Source organism: Myripristis murdjan, chromosome 16 (genome assembly GCF_902150065.1).
Source record: "Myripristis murdjan chromosome 16, fMyrMur1.1, whole genome shotgun sequence".
Taxonomy (NCBI): Eukaryota; Metazoa; Chordata; class Actinopteri; order Holocentriformes; family Holocentridae; genus Myripristis; species Myripristis murdjan.
The window spans coordinates 19106220-19129480 of NC_043995.1; the positions used below are offsets into that span (position 1 = coordinate 19106220).

At 41.2% G+C, this 23261-nt stretch overlaps 2 protein-coding genes across 2 annotated transcripts; both read left to right on the forward strand.

Moving 5' to 3' along the window:
* The first annotated feature begins 1739 nt into the window (after positions 1–1739).
* Positions 1740–6671, forward strand: ecm1b (extracellular matrix protein 1b). Its single transcript, XM_030073166.1, has 10 exons — positions 1740–2007; positions 2363–2419; positions 2542–2607; positions 2802–2876; positions 3194–3471; positions 4148–4353; positions 4671–4959; positions 5080–5297; positions 5737–5824; positions 6032–6671. The coding sequence occupies exons 1-10, from the start codon at positions 1938–1940 to the stop codon at positions 6209–6211; spliced, it is 1527 nt and encodes a 508-aa protein (XP_029929026.1). The 5' UTR covers positions 1740–1937; the 3' UTR covers positions 6212–6671.
* A 1182-nt stretch (positions 6672–7853) lies between these two features.
* Positions 7854–23255, forward strand: pip5k1ab (phosphatidylinositol-4-phosphate 5-kinase, type I, alpha, b). The gene is made up of 16 exons (XM_030072575.1): positions 7854–7989; positions 11069–11103; positions 11411–11503; positions 11746–11876; positions 11999–12116; positions 12246–12398; positions 12576–12875; positions 14590–14825; positions 14933–15016; positions 15111–15159; positions 15805–15889; positions 16093–16263; positions 18671–18803; positions 18889–18951; positions 19075–19174; positions 19329–23255. Exons 1-16 carry the CDS (start codon positions 7944–7946, stop codon positions 19329–19331), a joined length of 1800 nt encoding a protein of 599 aa, XP_029928435.1. The 5' UTR covers positions 7854–7943; the 3' UTR covers positions 19332–23255.
* Positions 23256–23261: the final 6 nt, after the last annotated feature.

The window sequence follows — 23261 nt, forward strand, 5'->3', positions numbered from 1 at the left end:
GATCCTAATACCTGCTGTGGTTACATGATGGGAAAGAGCTCTGGGCAAAAAGGACAGAAGACAGGATAATCCATCCAGAATAAGCATGGCATAGACAACAAACCATGAAAACTCATTAAACCATAGTCTAATCGGACAAAGAGTACCACTTGTGCGCTGAGTACTGTTCTTTGGTCTGATTTAATGATTTAGAGCTCTCGGTTGAAATATGGTGGGGGACTGAGGGAGGCCATGAAAGGGTGGAGGGTGAGATAGAATAGAGGGGTTGTGCAGAGGTCACCGTCAGCATTTTACAATGAAATCCTTGAGGCACTGTTAACCCTGGAATAGCTCGCTGTCTGTGTATGAGATCACAAGGATTTGCAGAGACCTTGCTCATGTTGGACACACAAGAAGACACACATCTGTGGCATCTTGCATGAAGATAATAAATGTTGTACAATTCAAAGGAACATCAGTGAATAACAGGGCTTATAAAGGCTCTTCATTCTCCCGGTATAAATAATTGTGCATTAGTGAAACTTCAGTACATTTGCCTCACACAAGAAAAAATCTCAGCCTGTAATGTGTGATGTGCAGCTCCACTGAGAATCTCCTTGCCCACTCCACTCAGCCAGATGGTATGCAGGAGTGGCTGCTGGTGTTTGCGCCATGGGACAGGTAAAGACATCACAGCAGGAAGGTGCAAAAAGGGGCTTTCATTTTGGTTAAAGTGAGTTCCAGTTGGTGCATGTTGTGGTAATTAATAAAGCTCCTGTGGGTGTTGCAGCTCAAGGAAAACACATTCTCACATCATCCCATTATTAGCAGCTGGAGAGACAACACACTGTATTTATGTCCAGTGCTGTTTAAACGGTCAAAAATCTGTGACATGTTTAAGTATCAGGATTTCAGCATTATTTTTCTCGTTTTGTTGATTGGTCAATTTATAACTATTACTGTCTTAACATATATATATTTTTTAGTGAATTAGTCTTTCTTTACTAGCCTTTATTTTTTCAGTGATTAGACATCATTATTTTAAGGAAGTACACCTCTGGCATCACAACAATGTTACCAAATATTTGGGGTTTACTTATTGTTGCGTATTTAGTTATTTATTAGAAAATAATGTTATTAAAGTTGAAGTTTCACTAATGCAAAACTATTTATACCATCAGACTAAGAAACCTCTATACAGTAAGCCCTGGAATTCACTGGTGTTCCTCTGAATAAGAATAACTAGAGTAACAGTAGCAGCACTTGTACAGTAACCAAATATTGTTGTTGTTTTGCATATAACCAGCAAATGCAATTATCTGCCAATACTTTAATTAGCCCAGTCGCATAATTAGCATCTGAGAATATATCCGATTGGCCATGCGTGTTGCTCAACACGAAACCTGTCTAGTCCACAAAGACAATTAGCGATAATTAAAGCCAACTCGCTGCGGTTAAGGTGAGGGTGAGGCGAGGGTTATCATTTGCTGGTAACCACAGTCGATACTGTCTGCCATCGTTCGGTGACAAACCTCCTCCCACGGCAGGCCAAAAAAAAAAAAAAAAAAAAATTACATCAAAGTCATGTCCATACATGAGGCACCATGTGAGGGGATAACTGCTGTTTTCCCATGCAGATTTGAGCGGATCACCAATGACTCATGATGGAAAACTTTCTCCCTCCCTCTTTTCCTCACTCCGCCTCTCCCGTTTTAAATCACAAAAGAACCATGAAACATGTTTGCCCCGATGCGGGCTTCAGCCTCATGCCTCTCCCCCCCACAGACAGACAGCACGGCAGCCTCTGCTGGACCAATTAACGGGGCCGTCTGACCGCTGCCCCGCACGCCTGTTTTCCTGGGCGGCTCTGCGCACTTGGGCAGGACTTTGCTGAACTTAAAGCGGAGTGGGACAGTCGGTCGGTAAAGCAGACAGGACACCCAGACAGTACGATCAACATGTTTACGATGGCCTGGTCTTGGGCTCTTGTCTTTTCGTGTGCATTCGCCTTGATTTTCGCAGACGAGGGTTGGTATATATATGTATTTTTTTTTTTTTTTATTATCATTACTATTTGCATGCAAGCAGGACAGGGATTGTTGTACTTGCCTGTTTGGCTGTAGGCCAGGCTCCATTTTAGTCCGTTATATGCCACCGTAAATCTGTTTTCTTATGCTGCCGGCCTACATAAATTTCAGTAAGCCTTAACCCTTAAAAATTATGTACTGCTGCTGAAATATTGTTTTGTTGTATTGCTCTAGGTTGTCTGCCAGGACGATTTGTAAATAAAATACAGCGAGTTGCGTAACTTTTACTGTCTCCTCTGCCTCTCTTTGTCTCTTCCTCCCTCAATTGACATGGTTTCATGTACACAAATCTGCAGATGGGTCCATGATTGAGCAGCGTGAGGTGACCTTTGACATTGAGAAAATTCTACAAGGTGTGTGCATGCATGTGTGTGTGCGTCCTTGTCTGTCTGTTGCTGTGGCCTGTGATGATACGCATTTTTTTGTGCAAAAATAACATTACAATCAACAACAATAACAAATTGGTGTCTTTCAGATATGAATCAGCCAGAACCCGATATGCAGAAAGAGGTCGACTTGGAAGCTTTCCTTGATCCCATGGGTGGATGTTGTTATTTCCTTTCATATATGTATACATATTGCTTACACTTATAACATTTGCTTGGATTTTTGTCAGCCTGACACTCATTAAGCTGAACATCAATGAGTCATAGCCTTGCTAGTGTCCTAACAGTTTTCAGGACTGTGTACACAAGTTACATTGTAGGCTAAATGTCGTTTTGTTTGCTTTCATAGAGTTCGACATAGAGCAAAAACGAGTGGCTCCGCCTCCTCTGAGCCCAGACCTGATCAAAGCCCTGGGAGAGAGAGGTAAGGTGCTGTTTCTAAATGATATTTGATTCAGGGTTTCCTGTTGGCTAATTTAAATACCACATAATCATCACATCTTTGTTTCAAATTGGCTCATGGCTTTTGCAAGCTGTATGTACTGTATGTCTGTCTCTTCGATCTTTACTCCACTATATCCCATCAAATAAAACAGAAATACCATAAGAGAAACTTGCAAACAAAAAAGTATTCTTTGATTATCCTGCCATTATTCTGTTGGGGGGCTCTGGCACAGCAGACCCAGTTCAGTCCCTCTCTAAACTGTCCCATCTATTAATTGTGTAACCCTTCCCTCTCAGGCCCACCAATGTTTGGGCCTCGCTCTTTTGGTGGTCCTCTCATGGAATACCGTGTCCAGTTTCCTCCTGGCCGGCCGAGCTCCACCAACCTCCAGGCGATCTGTCTCTTTGGAGACCGCCGTCCGCGCTACCCAGCCACCTATTTCCCTCAGTCTGGTTATGGCCAGTTGAAACGTAGGGCAGCAGCTGTCAATAATGCCGAGTCTTGGTTTAGCACATGCTGCAAGGGGAACCAGACTTGGGAGCAGGAAGTGACACTGTGCTGTGCCACACGGGCGGTGAGTTTGTAACAAGACTGACTCTTCCTTGATTGTGTTCTTTTGTCATCAAGTAAAGCTTATATCCAGTTTCTTTTGCCATAATTTTGATTCAGTTGATTTTTTTCTTTTTTGGGTGGTGGTGTTTTTGCTCTTCTCTCGTTTGTCTCAACCCACTTACACTCTCAATTAGCGATGCAACATAATATTAATTTCAGCTTCCTGGCACTATCAAACATTTGGGTTATGACAAGCATGACACACCAGTTGTAGAGTGAGCTGAACTGTACACATTTTTTTTTATCAGCTCAGGAATGAAATACAGCATGACGCAGTCTTCAGATTGCAGTGGTATTGTGGTATTCACATTCTTTAAACAAAGTTGGAGGCCTCAGGTGCTTTCAGTTGATAAACCCATGATATGCAACCCAGGCAGACACAACAGACAGGCCTTGGCATGACTTCCTGTCATTGAAGCTATTTTAGGGCAAGCCAGAAACTTGTCCCAGATTGTTCAGTGAAAAAGCATTATCTTCATGTAACCCATGTTTCTTGCCCAGTTTAGTTTTCATGTTTGGTTATTTGCTAAGATGCTCTACAAAATTGCGTCCATGACATTCATTCAGAGTATGGCCACATATGTAATGTTTAAGAGTTTTATTCATGCAGCCATTTTATTTGTGTTGTTTTCCTGCAGTGGGAGCAGGCAGTGGAGTTGTTCTGTCAGGAAGACACTTCAGTAAAGGATCGTGTTTATCACTGCTGCAAGAAACAGGGCAGTGACAGACTACACTGCTTCCAGAAAGATGCTCCAAACTCTGCCTACCAGCCCACAGTGGATGTGCCAGTGACACCTGTTCCCCCCGCATCTGACTTTTCCTTTGACCCCAGCACATGCCAGAGGTATGCAGGGAAATAAATAAAATTAAAGAAAAAAAAAAGTTATTGTCATTGTCAAGTTATTGACATTCATAATTTTGACCTTACCGGTGTATGAAAGTTACAAATGAAACTAATCAGGGAATTCAAGTGTAATAATACACTATCCTACTGACACAACCAGTTCCTCTCAGTAGTTCAGACACTGCATGAACTTCCACAGCAGATGATGATCATACTGTCTAATTTAAACATTATTTCAGCCACAGCTTTGAGGTTAGGTGGAGATACTCAGTAAAGGACATCAGGTCCGACTCTGACGTCATATCTAATGCATACAGCACAGAGTTGACCCCACACGGCATCAGAGGAAAGAAGCAGAGGAAACCGTCACGCACTTCTGCTCCCCAGAACATTGACATCAACTTTCCTCCCGGACGGCCCACGACAGCTGATATCAAGTCTCTCTGCCTCAACCGCAAGCTCCGCCCCCGCTACGATCTCAAGTGCCTACCACTCAGAGGCTATGGCTGGCTTGCTCGTCAAGCAAAGACCATCAATCGTGTGGAGAGGGGATTCAAACAGTGTTGCAAAAGGCAGCAGGATGTGTTCACCTGTGCTGATGGGAAGGTAAAACAAGCATCAACAACTGTGGAAAACATATTAAATTAGAATTAATGTTATATGATGCAAGGGATTATTTAATGTTTTCTTCATTTAACTGTTTATAACATGATAATGTGTCATCAGTGGCTTGAGGAGATGGACAAGTTCTGTGAAGACGAGAGAGGGGGGAAGATGAGATTCCCATGTTGTGAGAAGCCTGTGGGTCAAGAGCGGTATGACTGTTTCCAAGCCCGCGCCCCCCACCCGGGTTATGATGTGGACCAGTCAGGCTCCCCGACAGGCACCTCTCAGAACTCCTCCCTGGCCCAAATTTGTGAAACTCACAAGATGATCAAGAAGAAGTAAGCGGAATTGCTTTCTCTGTCTGTACTCATACCTCTTTATGCTGAGCTGACTGATAAACATGGTGATTGCCAGGGTTGCTGTGTGTTGGTTGTTGTTAATTTACACTGCAGTAATCTGACTAATTTACAATTTTTGATGTAACAGGTCTGAGTGATCATTTAGGATGATGTGAAGCTTGTTTAAAATGTGATCATTACAGAGTTGGACTGATTTCTGCTCAGTTCCTATAGCCTCATTGTCACTTTCTTTCATCGATGATGGGTTGAAACATTCTGCCCATTTTATTTGTAGTTTCTTTGCTGTTATTGGTCATTTTTACTGATTTTGTCTCTCTCAGCACAGAAAAATAAACTTGTACACTTGTATGTTAACTGAGAGGGATGAGGGTGTTTGCAGTGCAGTCTCAGAAATGCAATAAGCTGATTGTGTTTTCAGGTTCCCAGTGGGTTTTCCTCTGCAGAGTTTTGTGAATCAGTGCTGCCCCCTGTCTTCAGATCAGAAGTCTACATGTATCCAGGAGAAGGTGAGCTCAAAATGATTTTAAAGGCTGTACAAAATCTGCAGAACTACATTGTTGAATATGGACTTTGTACCCTCAGAAGACAAAGTTATGACAGGAAGTGTTTAAGGTTATCACTGAAATTTATGAAAGTATGGAAGCTGTAAAACCACAAGACAGGTTTTCTAATGTTATTTCTGGTGTTTGATCTCATTCTCTCTGTGAAAACAGCTTGCGAAAATGTCAGAGAGTCTGTGTTCAGCAAGGAAGCCTTCCACACCAGCAGTCCGCCAGTGTTGCCGCACCTCTTCCCAAGACCCTTCACAATGCCTCTCCAAAGTACTCATGGATGCCATCTCCAAGGCAACCAATATATCACGGCAGAAGAAGAGAAAGTGCCCTCTCTCCTGAAACCTTATGACCTTTTGCTGCTGACCCTGACTACGATGGGCCAGTGAGGAAAAGGGCGTGCCTAAAACAGGGGCTGCCTCTAATCACTGACCAGAATCAGCTTTTCCTGCCCATATCCCACATAACTATCAATAAGATGAAATAAATATTTTTGCTGTGGATCAACTTTAGCTTCACCTACTGCCAGTATGATGTGCATCCATCTGAGAGCACGCAAGAAGAACTGCCATCACGAGTACTTTCATAAAGAACTAATAATATTGTTTAGTGCATAGCTTGTAAACCAGACTGTTGTCTGTCACTGTACCACTTATTTTTTATAAGCTGCTCTTTCCATGTTTGATTGTGAATGTCACATTTTCCCGATTCCTTTTGGAACTGCAAGATCAGTTCTATTATTTTTATGGTTAAGATCATGACCTATAACACTTCTGATGAATAAAACTATATTTTGAAATTTTTACATCTTGTGTGGTTTACTGTATCACTTTGAGGAGCCTGAATACTGTCTGTGAGCAAACAGTGGGACTGTCTGATATGTGGAAAATTCCCGACTTTGGCAGAATGTGAATATCATGATCATAAATTATAGCCAAAACCTAAATACAAGACATGCATCAAGAGGTTGTTTTCCACTTCCTGTCCCAAAAACGAATGCAAAGCAACATACCGCTGTGTACAGATGAATAAATGATGGAATTATCTGCCATCGGACATTACACATTTAACAAGCAACTGTTTAAAAAAAGGGCTAATGAAATACATAATGGCTCAGAACACAGCTCCTCTCCAAATAGGACATGTTCTCCTACATGAAGTCTGACTATCTGATCATTAATGTGGAACTTTGTTTTTGTATGTTATTTTCTCAGTCACTGTATACACTCTTTTGTAGTGATACTATATGACTTTTTGAGCTGTATCCAACGTTTTACTGATCATATATTGACTTTGTCCTGGCAGAGTTGTCATTGTTGTAATTATCGTTATTGAAAAGTTTATTGTTGTTGATTCATTGTTTTTGTGTTGTTTTTTTCTTTAGCAGCTGTGACATATTCCCATCTCCCTTTGGGTTGTAATTTTTGTGTTATGAATAAATCCTTAGGTGTGTGGACCCAAGGAAGAGTAGTTTTTATGAGAAAAAAAAACTTGGAAAAATAGTGTTTATTATTATTATTATTATTATTATTATTATTACTTGGTCAAGGAACCATATCGCTTCACTTTGCTGAATCGAGTTCTAGGTTCTTGGTTCCTTGACCAAAAAAAAAAAAAAAAAAAAAAAAAAAAAAAAAGTCAAAGAAAATGTATTTTTCCGAGTTTTTTGTTGCGCAAATTTGTGAGTTAATAATTGAATAATAATAACTGAATTTTCCTGTTTTTTCTCTTAAATTTTAGTTTTTTTCTGGTAAATGCAGCACTTTAACCTCATAGAATATCCGATTTTTTCCCCTCGTACCTCTAAGATTTGAATCTCAGACATTCTGAGTGTTTTCTCTCGAATATTACCCCCCCCTGCCTCTCCGGGCTCCGCATTTTTCCCAGCAGTGTAATACGCCGTCACATCCAGTCATACAAGACTTGGGGTTATTTTACTTAGAGATGAGTTTACCAGTTGCAGGCTGAGTGAGTTTCAGCAGCAGGGAGGGGGCTGAGGAGAGGCGCTGGGCTGAGACATGAGCATCAAAATTCAACAGTCGCGCTGTCTGTGATGTGAACAGTCAAAACCGTAATGGCGACCGCTGGAGCAGCAGACTCGGGAGCAACAGCCCCGACAGGTAGCCTAGCTTGTACATTTAACTTTCGTTGACTTACTACAACAAACGTATAAACAAATATCAGTATGAAGCAAAACAAATTGTGTGATATGTCGTGATAGTGGGTTTATCAGGACCCCCTGTTAGCCAGCTAGCCTGTCGGCGTTCAATCGACCAAGTTAACCTAGCATTAGCTACCGTTAGCTAGTTAACAAACGTTAGCTGGTATTGTTGTCAACCCCACCGGCGAGGTGAAGCTAGCTATTTAACGCCAACAGTACTTAAGGGTTCAAGCTACCGGCACATTAAAAAATTAATCCCTGGCCCATTTGACTAGGGCGGTGTGTTTTGTTACTAAGCCGGTAATTTGGTTCACTCGTTGGTATGTCAGTGATGTCTAACGTTAACATCGAAGCCGACTGTGCCGGATCACTGTTGCTTTCATGTGGTTTAGTAAAAATCGGCCTTTTGTTGACTAAATGAACAGGACATGTTCGCTGGCTGGTCTTTGAAATTCGTCTGCCCATTCACGAAAAGCTAACGGTAGCCATCAGCTTTCTGGCGTCACCTTGTCTTCCTCGCCCATTCTCCCCTCCTCCTCCTCCGTCTGTTTCTAACTGGGTTAGTGATAAAGTTAGCTAATATATTTTCAGTTGAGGCAAGTGACTTCAACGTTGAACCCCGATAATCCGTCTTCCAAAGTTTCCCGGTTGTGGTGATGTAAAAATCAACAAATAATACAGACTCTTGGTTTCGTGCATTCTTTTAACCTATGGCGACTGATTGTCATGCTCATGATAGTCAGCCGTAATGATAGCAGGCCTCCTCAGACTACTAAATGTCCCCATTCAGCCGAATTGATGGTTTTTCACGAGGCTCTTTCTTGGTAGGTTTTCACTGGAGTTGTATTGAATTATAATATTTAAGAATTTTACTTGTACGGCACTTGCCAGCTTTCTTGTGACTGTTGGAGTCACTCTTACCGTAACAGCCTCCCAGTTTGAATCAGTGAATAAAAATAGTGCTAGAAGCTCTCCTGTGGCTCCTTCGTGGCTGAGAGCCTGATCTAAGACTGTACAAGTGTTACAGTCTTAGATTTTGTCTAACAGACAGTAGATCAGCAGTGATATAGAGTGGCCTGCTTCCTACTACATATTGGCCTGCTCCCTAATTGGGCCAAGGGACACAATTTTTAGAAAAATAATAGGTACAAAATAAAAGTTGAGACAGTGTGCTGGTCCCATATTATTGCCTTACGGGTTGCTTCTAACAGACAAGAGGTGAACAAGGCTAGTAGAGGAAGTTGTTTGGTATACGGACAACAGATGGTTTGGCTATTGTTGTGAGGATTGTCACTGACAAGCTAAAGTCATTGTTAAGTAATTGGGTTACACCAATTCCTAGACCAAATCTGTTGCACAAAGTGTAATATTATTTAGCTATTCATTCAAGAGCCAACATGCCAATGTTATGAGGTGCATTTGCATGTCTACACACACACACACACACACACACACAGACACACACACACACACACACACACACACACACACACACTTAGTGTTGATGATCCACTAGCTCAAGCCACATAGGCTGACCATATCCTGCTCCGCAGATATTAGGACTCAGTTCTGGAGGAGAGCATTACAGCGAGGTACTGGCATGGGAGTACATCTCTCTCTCTCTCTCTCTCTCTCTCTCTCTCTCTCTCTCTCTCTCTCTCCCTCAGTTCAGTTCAATTCAATAAAGCTTTATTGGCATGACTCTCTCTCTCTCTCTCTCTCTCTCTCTCTCTCTCTCTGAGCAGAAACTGCATGAGCAGTGAGTGATGTTGTAGTGTGTTGTTTTACAAAATGAGGGGGAATGTGGGCAGAATGTTGCCCATTGTTTCCAGGTGGATTGCAGTGTGTCCTTGCTAACCAAGAAAAGATGCATGGCATTTGAACATTCTGCCACTCTGTCTGAAATTATTTAGTCTCACACTGACTCTTATCTGTCTTGGATTCAAGGCACCTTCTGCTATGCATAGTTCAGATTGAATCTGTTGGGCATACAGAAATGATCACACACAGGATTGGGACTATAGGTGTGTAAGCTTCCCAACATCCTTTTTGTATATATTGACCTGTGGCACTCCCACACTGAAATAGATGTTGCCATTGGTTACAGGCTAGAAGTGCCTGTGGAGTGGGCGAGATTGCAGGTTTAAACGGCAAGTTTATTTGAGGACACAGTGAATTTGTGTAGTTTTTTTTCTCTATTTGAGTTTTCTTTCTTTTTATAAAAGCTTGCTGTCTGCTGTTTTTGTTATCATGCTTACTTGGAAGCATGGAGCCATATCTGTCTGATTTGTATGATCTTATTTGATGATCAAGTCATGGATGAATCTTAATCTTAAATCTTTCTTACATTGAGAGATGTAATCTTGGTGTGACACATACACACAAAAAACCCCCAAACAAACAAACAAACAAACAAACAAAAAAACTCTTACTGGTCACTACTCTAATCAGCCAGTCTTTCTGTGTAGACATATGTTAGTTTAGGGGAGTTGGTAAGAATGGTAAAAGCAAACTCACAGTGCAACATAATGATTGGATAATGCAGAAAGAGCTAGGGCTTAAATTGTGCTGTTTTTCTGGATGGGAATTGTAGACACAAGTCCTTATGGACCTGGAAAATGTAGAGCAGCCAGCTCAGGGGAGCGTAGTTCCAGTTCACACATATCTGGTATTGAGAGCAGCAGTTAGTGACTGTGGCTACATTTAGGCCTAGGCTCATCATTGGTCTTATAGACCAATGATGAGCAAAGGCTGGAAATAGGCCTTCTGATTAACCAGCAAGGGCTTCTTAAACATTCAGTAACAAATACCTCTTTGTTAAAAGCTGCCAACCCAAAGTGGGCTGACTTCAGTATTGTTTGAAACTTCAGCCTTACAGTGACTGCATGTGTTGACATTAGACACAAGACACTGAGCCTGAGCAAGAGAACTATCAGCTGCTTAACATGTTTTTTCCATATTTCCCTGTGTTATTTGCTAGGCTGTTGTCCTTTGTACACTTTTTAAAATTAGCCTAACCTCTCTACTTCTCTCTTTAGGGCCCAGCGGCATCCGAAAAGTGGCTTCTCCAGAGGTAAGACAATCAGAAACTGCCTTGGTTAATGTCAGACACCTTTGCATCAGAGCTCCAGGCCAGGGAACGTTAATGTTGATCCAGTCAACTCTGAGTACAGGAAGGAGAACAGGTTTAGAGATTTTGAGCTTGTCATGTGAAGATGTTTACCCAGCCCAAAGACAGCTGGTTCTCTGTGTGTGTGTGTGTGTGTGTGTGTGTGTGTGTGTGTGTGTGTGTGTGTGTGTGTGTGTGTGTGTGTGTGTGTGTGTGTGTGTCACCCATCTCGCTGTTCTTTTTTGACATCCATCTCCCTCCCTCTGCTCAGATGCCTGGCTCTTCTGGCTCTACTCAGAGTATGAAGAAGACCATTGGACACCGAGGCGTAGAGACCACTACAGGCGAAACCACCTATAAAAAGGTTAGAAGGGGATGGGGGTCTGTGACACCAATTTGTTGACACCCACAACGCCTAGTAGCGGAGGTGAAAGTGGAAAAGGTCCAACGCAGAGGCCTACATGTTAGCTGTTTGTGTTCTAAAATTAGTCTGGAGTCCCCCTCATCAGTCACCGAAGTATGTCTGATGAAAAGGTTACAGATGTGTCACTGAAATATTGTTTGTTCAGTTCTTCACTCTGTTTTTCTCTCTGACATACTCTCCAGACCACATCATCTGCTCTCAAAGGTGCTATCCAGTTGGGCATCACTCACACAGTTGGCAGCTTGAGCCAGAAAGCTGAGAGGGATGTTCTCATGCAGGATTTTGTAGTTGTCGAAAGTATCTTCTTCCCAAGGTTGGTAATAGAACTCAGGGTTGATCAAATGTAGTGTGTTTGTGGTTTTATTTTTCAATTTCAGGTACTCAGTTCCTTTGCTTCTCTCTCTCTCCCTCTCTCCCTCTTATATTTGTTTACAGTGAAGGCAGTAACCTGACTCCTGCTCATCACTACAGTGACTTTCGTTTTAAGACCTATGCTCCCATTGCCTTTCGTTACTTCAGAGAACTCTTTGGCATCCGGCCAGATGACTACCTGGTCTGTACATATATCACAGGAACATCCATGTTTACAGCTTCTGCTTGCATTGTTGATATAGCCTATACCAATATATATGTTTGTTATGTTAGATATGGGTACTAATGCAGACTCCTCTCTCTCCTGCAGTATTCTTTATGTAATGAGCCACTGATCGAGCTATCCAACCCTGGAGCTAGTGGCTCCCTCTTCTATGTATCAAGTGATGACGAGTTCATCATCAAGACTGTACAGCATAAGGAGGCAGAGTTCCTTCAGAAACTCCTTCCTGGATATTTTATGGTGAGCCTGAGGGGTAGAATGGAAGGGGGATTTACAATATGAGTGATTATATTCATAGCCATGATTATTATGCAGGTAGGAGGCAGACTAGAATAGAAGCTGTAATCATTTTCCATAAGTTAATGGGATCACACCCAATAAGTCCTCTGTCTTTCCTCAATTTCTCTTCTCTTTCAGAATATAAACCAAAACAAGCGGACCCTACTGCCCAAGTTTTATGGGCTGTACTGTGTCCAGGCAGGGGGAAAGAACATCCGTATTGTAGTAATGAACAATCTGCTGCCTCGCAGCATTCCCATGCACCTCAAATATGACCTGAAGGGATCCACCTATAAGAGAAGAGCTTCACCTAAAGAGAGGGAGAAGGCGGTGCCCACGCACAAAGATCTGGACTTTATCCAGGACCTGCCTGATGGCCTTCTGCTGGAGGCAGACAACTACAATGCCCTCAGCAAGACCATCCAGAGGGACTGCCTAGTGAGTTGAAAAGAGATAGTTATAGTTCATAGATTGATTAATTTGTATTCAAGTGTTATGCATTCATGTAGGGTTTGGAGTTTTGAAAAATCCATATATTGGCACAACATTATCCATAATTATCAATATTTTATAATCTTTACTGTCAAGTTGTCAAAAGATCAGCTGCATTCAACTTCAGTTTATATGTTTGCCATGGGGAGGCGCCAAAACATAAGTCTTGAACACAGATGAACTTCCTTGTTCTTACTATTTAATGTTTTCTGGTATAAATGTATTCTTAAATGGCTCGGTATTCATGACTTAAATGGGCAACCCATCCACTACAACATCCGCAGTCTGATTTGTGACTTCATTAGGTCAGCATGGGTTCCCCCCTCCCACCCCCCCACCCCCACTGGTGCCCAATTCTTGCACTATGTATCTAGCTATCTGTCTATCTCACTATTTAGCTAGCTAGCTGTATAGCTTGCTAGCTGTGTATCGAGCTATCTATTCATTAGACAGGCTGTCTAAGGTTCAGGCTGACATGGCAGCTAATCACAGCAAAGTTCTAGGACAACAAGGATGAAAGCAATTGGCATTCAAATTTATTTATCCATTCGAAATAATCACAAAACATTATGTTTTAATTATCGATAATATGCCTGTCACTGGTTTATGAATAATTATCAATAAGTGGTCCACGTCATACATTCAAGATTCCCAGCCCACATGGTCTTACAGGTGTATGAATGTTCATATGTCATATTGGAGTTAGGGTATCGATGGAACTGGAATTAGTTGAACCGGTTCTAACATTGCAAGAACCAACCAAATCGAAACATATGTGACAAACAGATCTGATTCCCTGGTTTTGGGTTTTATGTTGTTCCTCTTCTTGCTCTTCTTGTTTGTGACTGTACGCGATGTGACTGCATCAGCAATGTACAGACTTCATATATACAAGTATGTGATGAGTGCAAGCGGGAAGATGGGAGGAAAATCCACACTATTAGATTAAAATTGGAATTGGGACAGAGATCGAACTTGTTTGCAGTTTTCATTTTTGGCCATCAAACCTATGACCTACAAGTCTTTGTTGTTGGAATAACTCAATTCTGTGGTGATTTGTTATGTTTGTAATGTTAATGTCTGATGTTAATGGTGTAGCATAGTATTTCAGGGCTGCTGTTGTGTTGCCATCGTTTAGTTAGTTGAAGCCACCTGCATAGATAGCTAGCTACAGTAAACATTTAGGCAGCCATATGTTTTGAACTTCCCAGTAAATACCATGTATAATCTTGTGTTGTAGCTTTACCTGTGATAAAATGAGTGCTGCGACTGTGAGGGTTTCTGGGCATTGATACAAACTTGGAGCTGTTTGTTATTTTCAGGGAATGAACACCTTTTTATCTGTGATCTTCAGCTATTTGAATTTGTTTTCAACTTAAAGAGCATGTCACTCTCTTATGTGAACAGCATTTGGGGTTTCATAGATCAATATTCTTTTAATTAGTCTGTGCTTGGGCATATCTATAATTACAGTTCAGATTTGGCAGATGCTTTTATCCAAAGCGATGTACATATTAGATTTTTATACACTACAAGCAAAGACCTTTTTAGATATATCTATGTGGAAGCTTGCATTTGTGAATATGAATGTTTGTTGTGGAGCGCTGCTATTATTTGTGATTTTTTTTTTAATGCTGTGTTGTGTTTGTGTGTTGTGTAGCTACTACAGAGTTTCAAGATCATGGACTACAGCCTGTTGGTGGGTATCCACAACCTGGATCAGGCCAGTCGAGAGCGGGAACGTGGTGGGGGACACTCAGGAGACAGTTGCGCGTCGGAGGGGGCAGTGACACCAGATCAACGGCGGCCACAAGCCCAGAAAAGTCTGTACTGCACTGCCATGGAGTCCATTCAGGGAGAAGCTCGAGGGAAAGGCGCCATGGACTCAGAGGACCAGTGAGTCTTGTTGCTTGCCTGACAACCAACAGAGCTGAATTTTAATTAAATAGGTTGTTTACAGTGTGGTACAGTGGAGTGATCTGTTTGTCTGACTGTTATTGTAGCACGGGTGGGATTCCAGCTCGTAACACTAAAGGAGAGAGGTTACTGGTGTACATTGGCATCATTGACATTCTACAGTCTTACAGGTTGGTGTCACAGAGAAGCCAAACCATTTCTGCTTGTACCTATTGATGTTCATTTATCTCTGTGAGTATATGCCCTTTATTTCTTATCTTTTAGATTTATCAAGAAGTTGGAACACTCCTGGAAGGCCCTGGTGCATGATGGGGTAAGAGCCTATGCATTGTTTAGCCCCACAAAGCCAAATATCTGTGTGACCAGTGAAACTGAGCGAAATGACTCCAAAACTACTGCCTCTCAAAATGTTCGGTTAAAATAAAAAAATGGTTACTGATCTTATGGCCCTTTGTCACCAGTACCTACTTGGCTCAACTTGGCTCGACTCTACTTGGTTTGAGAGCTTTTCCATTAGGTGGTAGTACCTGGTAGCAGATATTATTTTGAGACCTACTCAGCCGGGGTTCCAAGCGAGCTGAGTCGAGCTGAAATGTGACGTAAACGCCGTGCAGGCCACTGATTGGACAGGGAGTGATGACACATGAGAGCGACTCCTGCACGAAAACCAAACCCGGCATTTAAAAAAAAAAAAAAAAAAAAAAAACGGCAACAGCGACCGTGCGCATTGATCATCGCTGAAGTTGGCAAAGTCGGAAAATGGCAAGCAAACCGGTACCGTGGTCAAATGAAGAGGTGGAGACTTTTCTGTGCTTGGTGGCGGCCCAAGTAGCCAAGTCAAGCCAAGTAGGTACTAGTGGAAAAGGGGCATTAGTCTCTGTAATACAGTGTAGCTCATACAGATTGAGATGCCTCAGGATCGGTCAGATCATAATTTGTGTGTTACCTCTCTCTGTAGGACACTGTCTCGGTTCACAGACCAGGCTTTTATGCTGAACGTTTCCAGCAATTCATGTGTAACACGGTGTTTAAGAAGATTCCATGTAAGTCAACAAATGTGTGCCTTTTTAAATTACCAAAATGAATTAAGGTTAATATCTTGATGCATAATATCATTTGGCACAGCATGAAATATCCCCAGGGTGTCTGGGGTTATTAAAATATAAGGGTGAGATTCATGCCTTTACTCATCTTCTAATTTCCTCTTCTGCCCCCTCCCATTTCTTACATTCTCCATCTTCTCCAGTGAAGCCCTCCCCATCCAAGAAGAGTCGTGGCGGTGGACAGGGGGGACTAAGGAGGGCTCCCACTCTGGGAGCTCCTACACCCCTGTCCCATGTCGGGGGGCAGTCATCGGTTGACTCCAGACTGGTCTACCAAAGCCATTTGAAAAGCACAGATGTAGAGGGAGACAATGGTAAGACAGAGGGGTGGAGAACTAAAGCAATCACAAGCAACCTGCATTGTCCCGTTCAAGGTGTGCATATGTGTTGGCGTTGTCTAAGCCTGCCAAGAACTCTGTTGTGAATCAACTTTAAATACTTATCTTTTAACTTAGAAAAAGATATTAGTCATGGGACATCACAATCTTAAATTATCACACAAACAGAGCACAAACTCTGCCACTCGAGCTGTTTTATGGGCATTTGTTTTAATCTGAGTTTAAGCACTTTCACAAACCTTTTCATCCACACCTCCATCCAGTTGTGAGGACTGTGCAAGTCGTCACTCTGGCTGACAGGGCTAACCAAGATCTGAGGTGGAGTTAACGTTGTTAAGTCGGGAGGCGGGTGCAGCTGATAAGTACAGATGTCAGCACAGTAGCCCGCTTTAGTAGCAGAAAAATAACGCAGAAAAGAAAAACAGATAACTGCTACTACCAGTCAAATGAGGACATTAGGGCTCTGCCCAATATCTGGGCAGAGGATATTATCCACCGTCAAATCAACAGTGTTTGCCGAAATGAGGACGTTATGCTAAATATAGTGAGAGAGCTGGCAGCAGTGGGGGTCTGAATGCAAAACAGAACAGGTCCACAAAAAACTGAGGTCTCCGTACAAGTCAGTTAAAGCATACAATGCACAAAGTAGCATCCAACAGAAAAAAAATCTTGTGGTATGTAGTTTTGCTGTAGGTAGATGTCCTGGGTATTCAGACTTTAACCACTGGCTTCTTACTTCCCACTTGCATGCATGCATGCACAGGACAAGACTGCTGGGCTATCGGCACAACAGTGGAAATAATAATGATAATGTCAAAGAGCATGTTGTAGTTGCCTGTCTAGCCTCCACCACTGGCTGTGATTCTGTTCTTCAGCAGGATATAATTTTATTAGCAATTTTGATTACTTCTGGACTAAGCAGGACTTCTACAATCTGGGCAGTCTCCACCTAAATATAAAAGACACCAAACTGTTGGTTTTTACATTTTTATCTATTTTCTAGCTTTTAATTTCTTTTGACACACACCTCAGCACGAGCCTTTTAACTTCTCAAAAAAGCCCTGTTTGCAATACTGAGGATCCGTCATTTTCTGTGATGTTAAGCATTTCTGTTGCATTCCTGTTGTAACTAGTGGCATAATGAATGGGCAGTAGGCAAGCCATCTCTCTGCCCAGATGATTACACTATCCAAATGTCATTCATATTCCCTGCTGGCCTATGTTCTCACCATTTCCCCATGCCCCATCTGAAGACAGTTTGCCAAATCATGGTCTTTTCTCCTACCCCCCTCATAATCCTGAATTTGTGCCTGCAGCATCTCCAAGCTCCAATCCTGTCGTTATCTTTTGTAATTCCGCTACCACACAGCCTAATTGCCTAAACACATCTACTCCATTTTGTCTAGATAATCTTTTTTCATTTAAAACCAGAAAAGGTTTAGGGTTGATACACTTAAATATTAGAAGTTTACTCCACCATCAAAAATTTGTTTACTTGAGTACCTTAGTCTCTCAAGCAGATCCAGATATTATGCTTCTCCTGGAAACAAGGCTTAAGGATAGCATTAGTGATTCAGATGTGGCCTTAAATGATTATGTCTCTTTAGAATTGACAGAATTGGAAGGGGCAGTGGGTTGGCCATTTATGTCAAATCCTGCTTTTCTGCTTTTATTTTAAATGCTCTTACTGTGCCCAAGTGCTTTATGTTTCCACTGTTCAAGGATCCAATATTCAGAGTTACAGAATATAAATATCTTGGTATTCTGTTACATGACAAATTCAGTTTCAGATTTCATGGAGAGTCCTGTCAAGAAATTACAACAAAAACTTGTTTTTCTATGTTGCTTTGGTCCTTTGGGGCATCAGACTCCGTCTAATGATTGTTTTTCTCTGCAAGTTCCTCAAGTCTGTTCTGAGCTTGGAAAATCAGCTATTACTTTCTGTGCTCTGACCACCTGGAGCGCTCCATCAAAATTAATTCTTTAGTAATATTTGGCCAGTTTAAATCTATGATCACAACTCATTCAGCCTCTGTTTGCACCTGTTTTCATTGAATTGGCTTTGTATCTTGTATCTTTTAATTATTTTAATTAACCGTATTTATGTACTTGTTTTAATTGATTGTTCTCCTTTACCTTTTATCTTATATAATTTTTATAATATGTATGTATGTATTTATTTATTTATTTATTTATGGTCAATTTGCTTGACATTGTAAATGAGGGTTCATTTAAACTCATGGGTTTTTGAGGTTAAATGAAGGTACTGTATAACCGTTTTGGACAATCCCTGTTTTTGTCACAACCATATGTGTGTTCATAATTCAGACTGATTTCAAATTTTGTAGTAGTTTGGTTTCTTATTGTGCTTATTTGTTGTCAGGCATGCAGTCAGACAGACCAGATTTGGTGCCGAGGACCCCCCCGCTGATGGGAAGCTCTGCTGACTGTGAGGCAAACCTGTCCACCTCATCACTAGGCAGCGCAGGACTTGCCTCCTCCTCTCCACCCTTACGGTAAGGCAGACATTCCACTTTGATTCCTCACCTTGTGATGGTATTCTAGTATTCTTTCTTGTGACCCATAATCCTTTCTCTGTAGATCTGTAGGAGTGGAGGTGCACAAATCAGCAAATACGGACCTCGACCAAGGTGGTTCTCGCAGGTACTGATGTCATAGAGAAAGCTCTGAGTCAAATTCCTATCAAACTGTAACATGGAGGTGTTTTATCCCACATGTTTTATTCAGTGTCTCATTCTTTATCTGTGCTCTTTTCCTTGGTGCCAGCATGGGGGCAGAAGCGATTGAAGACAATTCAGGCAACCTGTCTGGAAATGAAGATGTCGTGTCACTATCAGACATCATCCCTGAGACCAACATCTGTTTTGTAAGTCTGACACTTTGAAGAAACACATGTACGCACCCAATTACACTGACTAGTAATTATAATGACTAGTAATTATTTTGTAATTGATTATTAATTGTAATATTGTTTTAACAGCCTTATGATTATGGTCTTGATGTTGGTTTGGTCTTTACAGTAAAAGTGGAGCCAGTCCCATCGACAAATTGGCTCTGGAAGAGAGGAGGTGAGCGGAAGTTGGGATAAAGAGAATGAAACTCGCGCATCCACAGTGGACCCAGCCTCCTCCCTCCCCTGTTGTTTCCTCACCCATATATTCAGGGGAGGCTCTATCTGTGCTGGTTAAAGGAGCAAGGTGCTGTGGATATTGTGACTCTGAGGAAAGCAGTGGTGGGAGGATCAAGGAGAAGCTGGTGCATGGTAGGATGTAGGCTCTCCCAGCCAACAATGCAGGGTATGCTGTTTGATAAACAACTGTTCGTTACTGGTGTCACTGAGATCATTTATTTGTCATCATCTGTTACAAAGCCCTACTGTATCATAAACAGCTTGAAAAACAGGCTCATGAGCCTACATTGGCCGCACTAAAGCAGCCCAGTGACGTTACATTAACATACATTTTGCATCATTGCATAGATAATGCCAGTTAATGAGTTACAAACCTTCTCCTATCATCCTCAAAGTATCACCCTGAGTTTGAGATTCATGTCTGTCTGCTGTGATATCAATAGAACAAAATCATTACCCAAATAATTGTATTGTGCCCTAATCACCAGTGGATGGTGAAGGCATTAGGATTATCAGTTTGGAGGTGCTACTTCATTTATGACGTGGAGTCAGTCATCCTGCCCCCATTTCACAGCCTTGCAGCAAGAGACTTGAGTGGGCACAGACAGCAGTTGAGCAGGAACACACACACACACACACACACACACACACACACAAAAGCACATTAAGGGCATAGCCTGCATTTGTAGGAGTGGACATGTGGGTCTGTGTGTACATGCACAGTGGTTTCAGTTTTCCACGACTCTCTCTCTAATGTTCCTTTCATCACATATCCACTTTCCTCAGCACTCCTTATGAGCTGGAGCGCCCTGATCTAGCTATTGATCACACTCTTACTGTTATCAACAGGAATTGTTCAAATCAACATTTGCTGCTGGTGACTCTACAATCATGTATGCATTTCTTTGAGTGATTGTGGATGTACAGTATTTGGTTGAGTTCACATTTTGAAAAGGAAGTGATTGATGAGCTGAACTAGGCCCATACAGTAATGTTGTTTCAAACTTAGTTTTGAATTATTCTGCTGGAAGCTATGGTGCTGCTCCAAAACTCCAGCTAGGTAATGTCATCAGGGTTAATCTAATGAGTTAGGCCCGGTAAAATGTAGGTGACAAAATTCCTCTCATAATTTGTTTTACCAACATGGCAGACAGCATATGTAACCCTGAAATCTCCCCCTCTGTTGTGACCATGTGTGCCAAGGTGAATGAAGAGAAGAGAGCTGTTGACAGCATCACTGGCCAGTATATGCTGTTAAATGAAGTTATGATAAAAAGATATTAGTATAGTAATGTTTTGTCCACCTATTGTAATTTGTCCTTTATGTCTGTACCATTACGTTACATACAGTACTTTTTTTTTTTTTTTTTTTTTTTGTATGTCTCTCTCCCACCTCTGTACATATTGATACATCTTCCCGGATGAATGTGTTATTGTTTTTAATGTTCTGTCACACACAGAGGCCTGCTGTGTTCCTTCACTTAAGGTCATCAAACTGCCGATTCTTTGCCTGACGGATGGACCAACCAATCAGTAGTCAGAGTTGAAAAGAACTTTAGTTTCTAATGCTTACACTAATATGATCCCTTTTGGTTATATGTCTGTCAAATATATCACAGTAATATATCAGCATAACTGATCGTTATTACTTTATACTGACAAACAGTAAGATCAGTTGTCCCTTATTCATTTCTGCTGGTTACAGAAATGATGGTCACATCCACTCTTGGACCAATTATTCTATTCATCATGTGTATTACTAACCTTGATTTTGTGTATGTAGTCTTGGGCAGCTTTTGAATGGCTGTTTATATAAATTATGTTTTTGTTTTTCACAAAGTTTTTGTCAATTTTCTTAATGTTTAGGACACTATAACAAGCCACAGGTGGCTTTTATCTCTTTTTCTGACACAGAACTTTTAATCACTACTAAGCCAGGGTTCCCACATGTCTTAGAAAACACCTGGAATATTTGAAAACTTATAAAATGTCCTAGAAAATTATAAAGTTTGGCTAAGATTATATTTTCAAAAGGTTTTCTGAGGTCACATTGCACGTTTTTAGCCCCTGGCACCCTTTTCAATACCCATTGATACCCAGCTGTTGTCTTTTGGCGTACTGCAGTGCCCCATGTGTTTGAAAGGCAAAACACGCAAAAGGACACTATACTCAGCATGGTTGATTGGTTGTGCAAAATCAACACATTTGTGTGTTGTTAGCCTGTTGTGAGCATGTTCATTTTTTTTAAACACATAAACATGTACAACGCAAAAATTGTGTTGGAAATGTGTCTATTTTGAGCTGTTTGACCCCTTTGTCCAATTTGAATTATGTATAGAAATCACTGAATATGTCTTTGAAAACTCTTGCAAAATGAATTCTTAAAAGAGTGGGAACCCTGTAAGAGACTGTAGCAGACCTTAATGTTTTTTGCAGCATTTCTTCTAATGAATCAAATGCTTGTTAGGCACACGTGGTCTACACACCGGAGAGGGAGAAGGGGAAATGTGAGTTGTGAATGTAGAAAGATGCAATGGAGGCAAACTGGCATGGAAGGAAGATTACTCATGTCAATCAGTGTGTGATTGCACAATTTGGGATTTAGGAATGAGTCTTTTTTTTTTTTTTTTTTTTTTTTTGTGTATTATTGAGACAGGCATGCCAGTGAAGAGAAGAGCAAAACAGGCAATCGCTGAGCTTGATGCAGAGCTCTAAATACGGACCCAGTTCAGTCAATTTGAAAAGCAAATAAGATGCTTCATGGGCTAATACATGGATTGATATGTTGTATAAGGTCATGACACTGGGCTGACCTGCGTTAAACTGGATGTTTCTTGCAGAATAATTTAGGAATTGTGTATGTTTAAGTTCCCATCAAGTCCATTTTCCTTTGAATCAAAGAGTTTACTCTTCAGGCCTGAGACATTTCAAGTCCCCCCCCACCCTGCAACTCCTCCTTTCCAGAAGCTCGCGTAGAAAAAGTAGATAGTGGTCATTATTTACAAAAAGATCAGTCAAAAGTACAATTCTGTTGGTTGAAAGACAAACAGCCACCAAAGAAAACACTCCAAGAGATACTTTTTGATTAGAAAAGTCTGTTTGATATTTCATAACAGTTGGATTTTGATGCACCCTGTTGAAATCTACAGGTTGCAGAACTACCTAGTTTTTGATGGGTGGTGCTGTGTAATTGCTGGATGAAGACCAGTTTTATCACAGTTTGTATTTACTTCACCATGGCACAAGAGAAACATCATCCTTTGGTGCTGAAAGGGCGGTGCACTCTCAACATAGACACTACAATATACATGAACTAATGCAATATGAGCAAGTCTGCCATCTTTCAGTTCCAAGAATCGTATTTATTATTAATATTATTATGAACTTCTTGTAGGCCGAAATGATAAAAGTTGTAATATGTACCTTAGATGATTGTATGTAAAATGTATACTGACAGAAGGATGTCTGAAACTTTATAGAGTGTATTGCTTATGGAAGGGGATTATTTGACAATTTCACCTTTTTTATATTTCATGTTTAGATTGTGATATAAGTATATTCTCCATAATGATACTGGGTTGATAATCTCCCATGCTTTTCTATATGAATGTTTCACATGGCCTAAGAGCCAGTGTTGCTGGTTGCCGTCTATGCTTCAATTACTATATTTTTACTGTGTATAAAATGTGTATATGTACATAGGAGTCACGGAAATGCCTTCTCATGCGGTATGTGCTGCCTGTCCCTCCTGCCATGTTTCAGTTATGTGGTGGTGATGTTTTTCATAATGTCTCTGATTTTAAAGGATTAAACATATTTTATA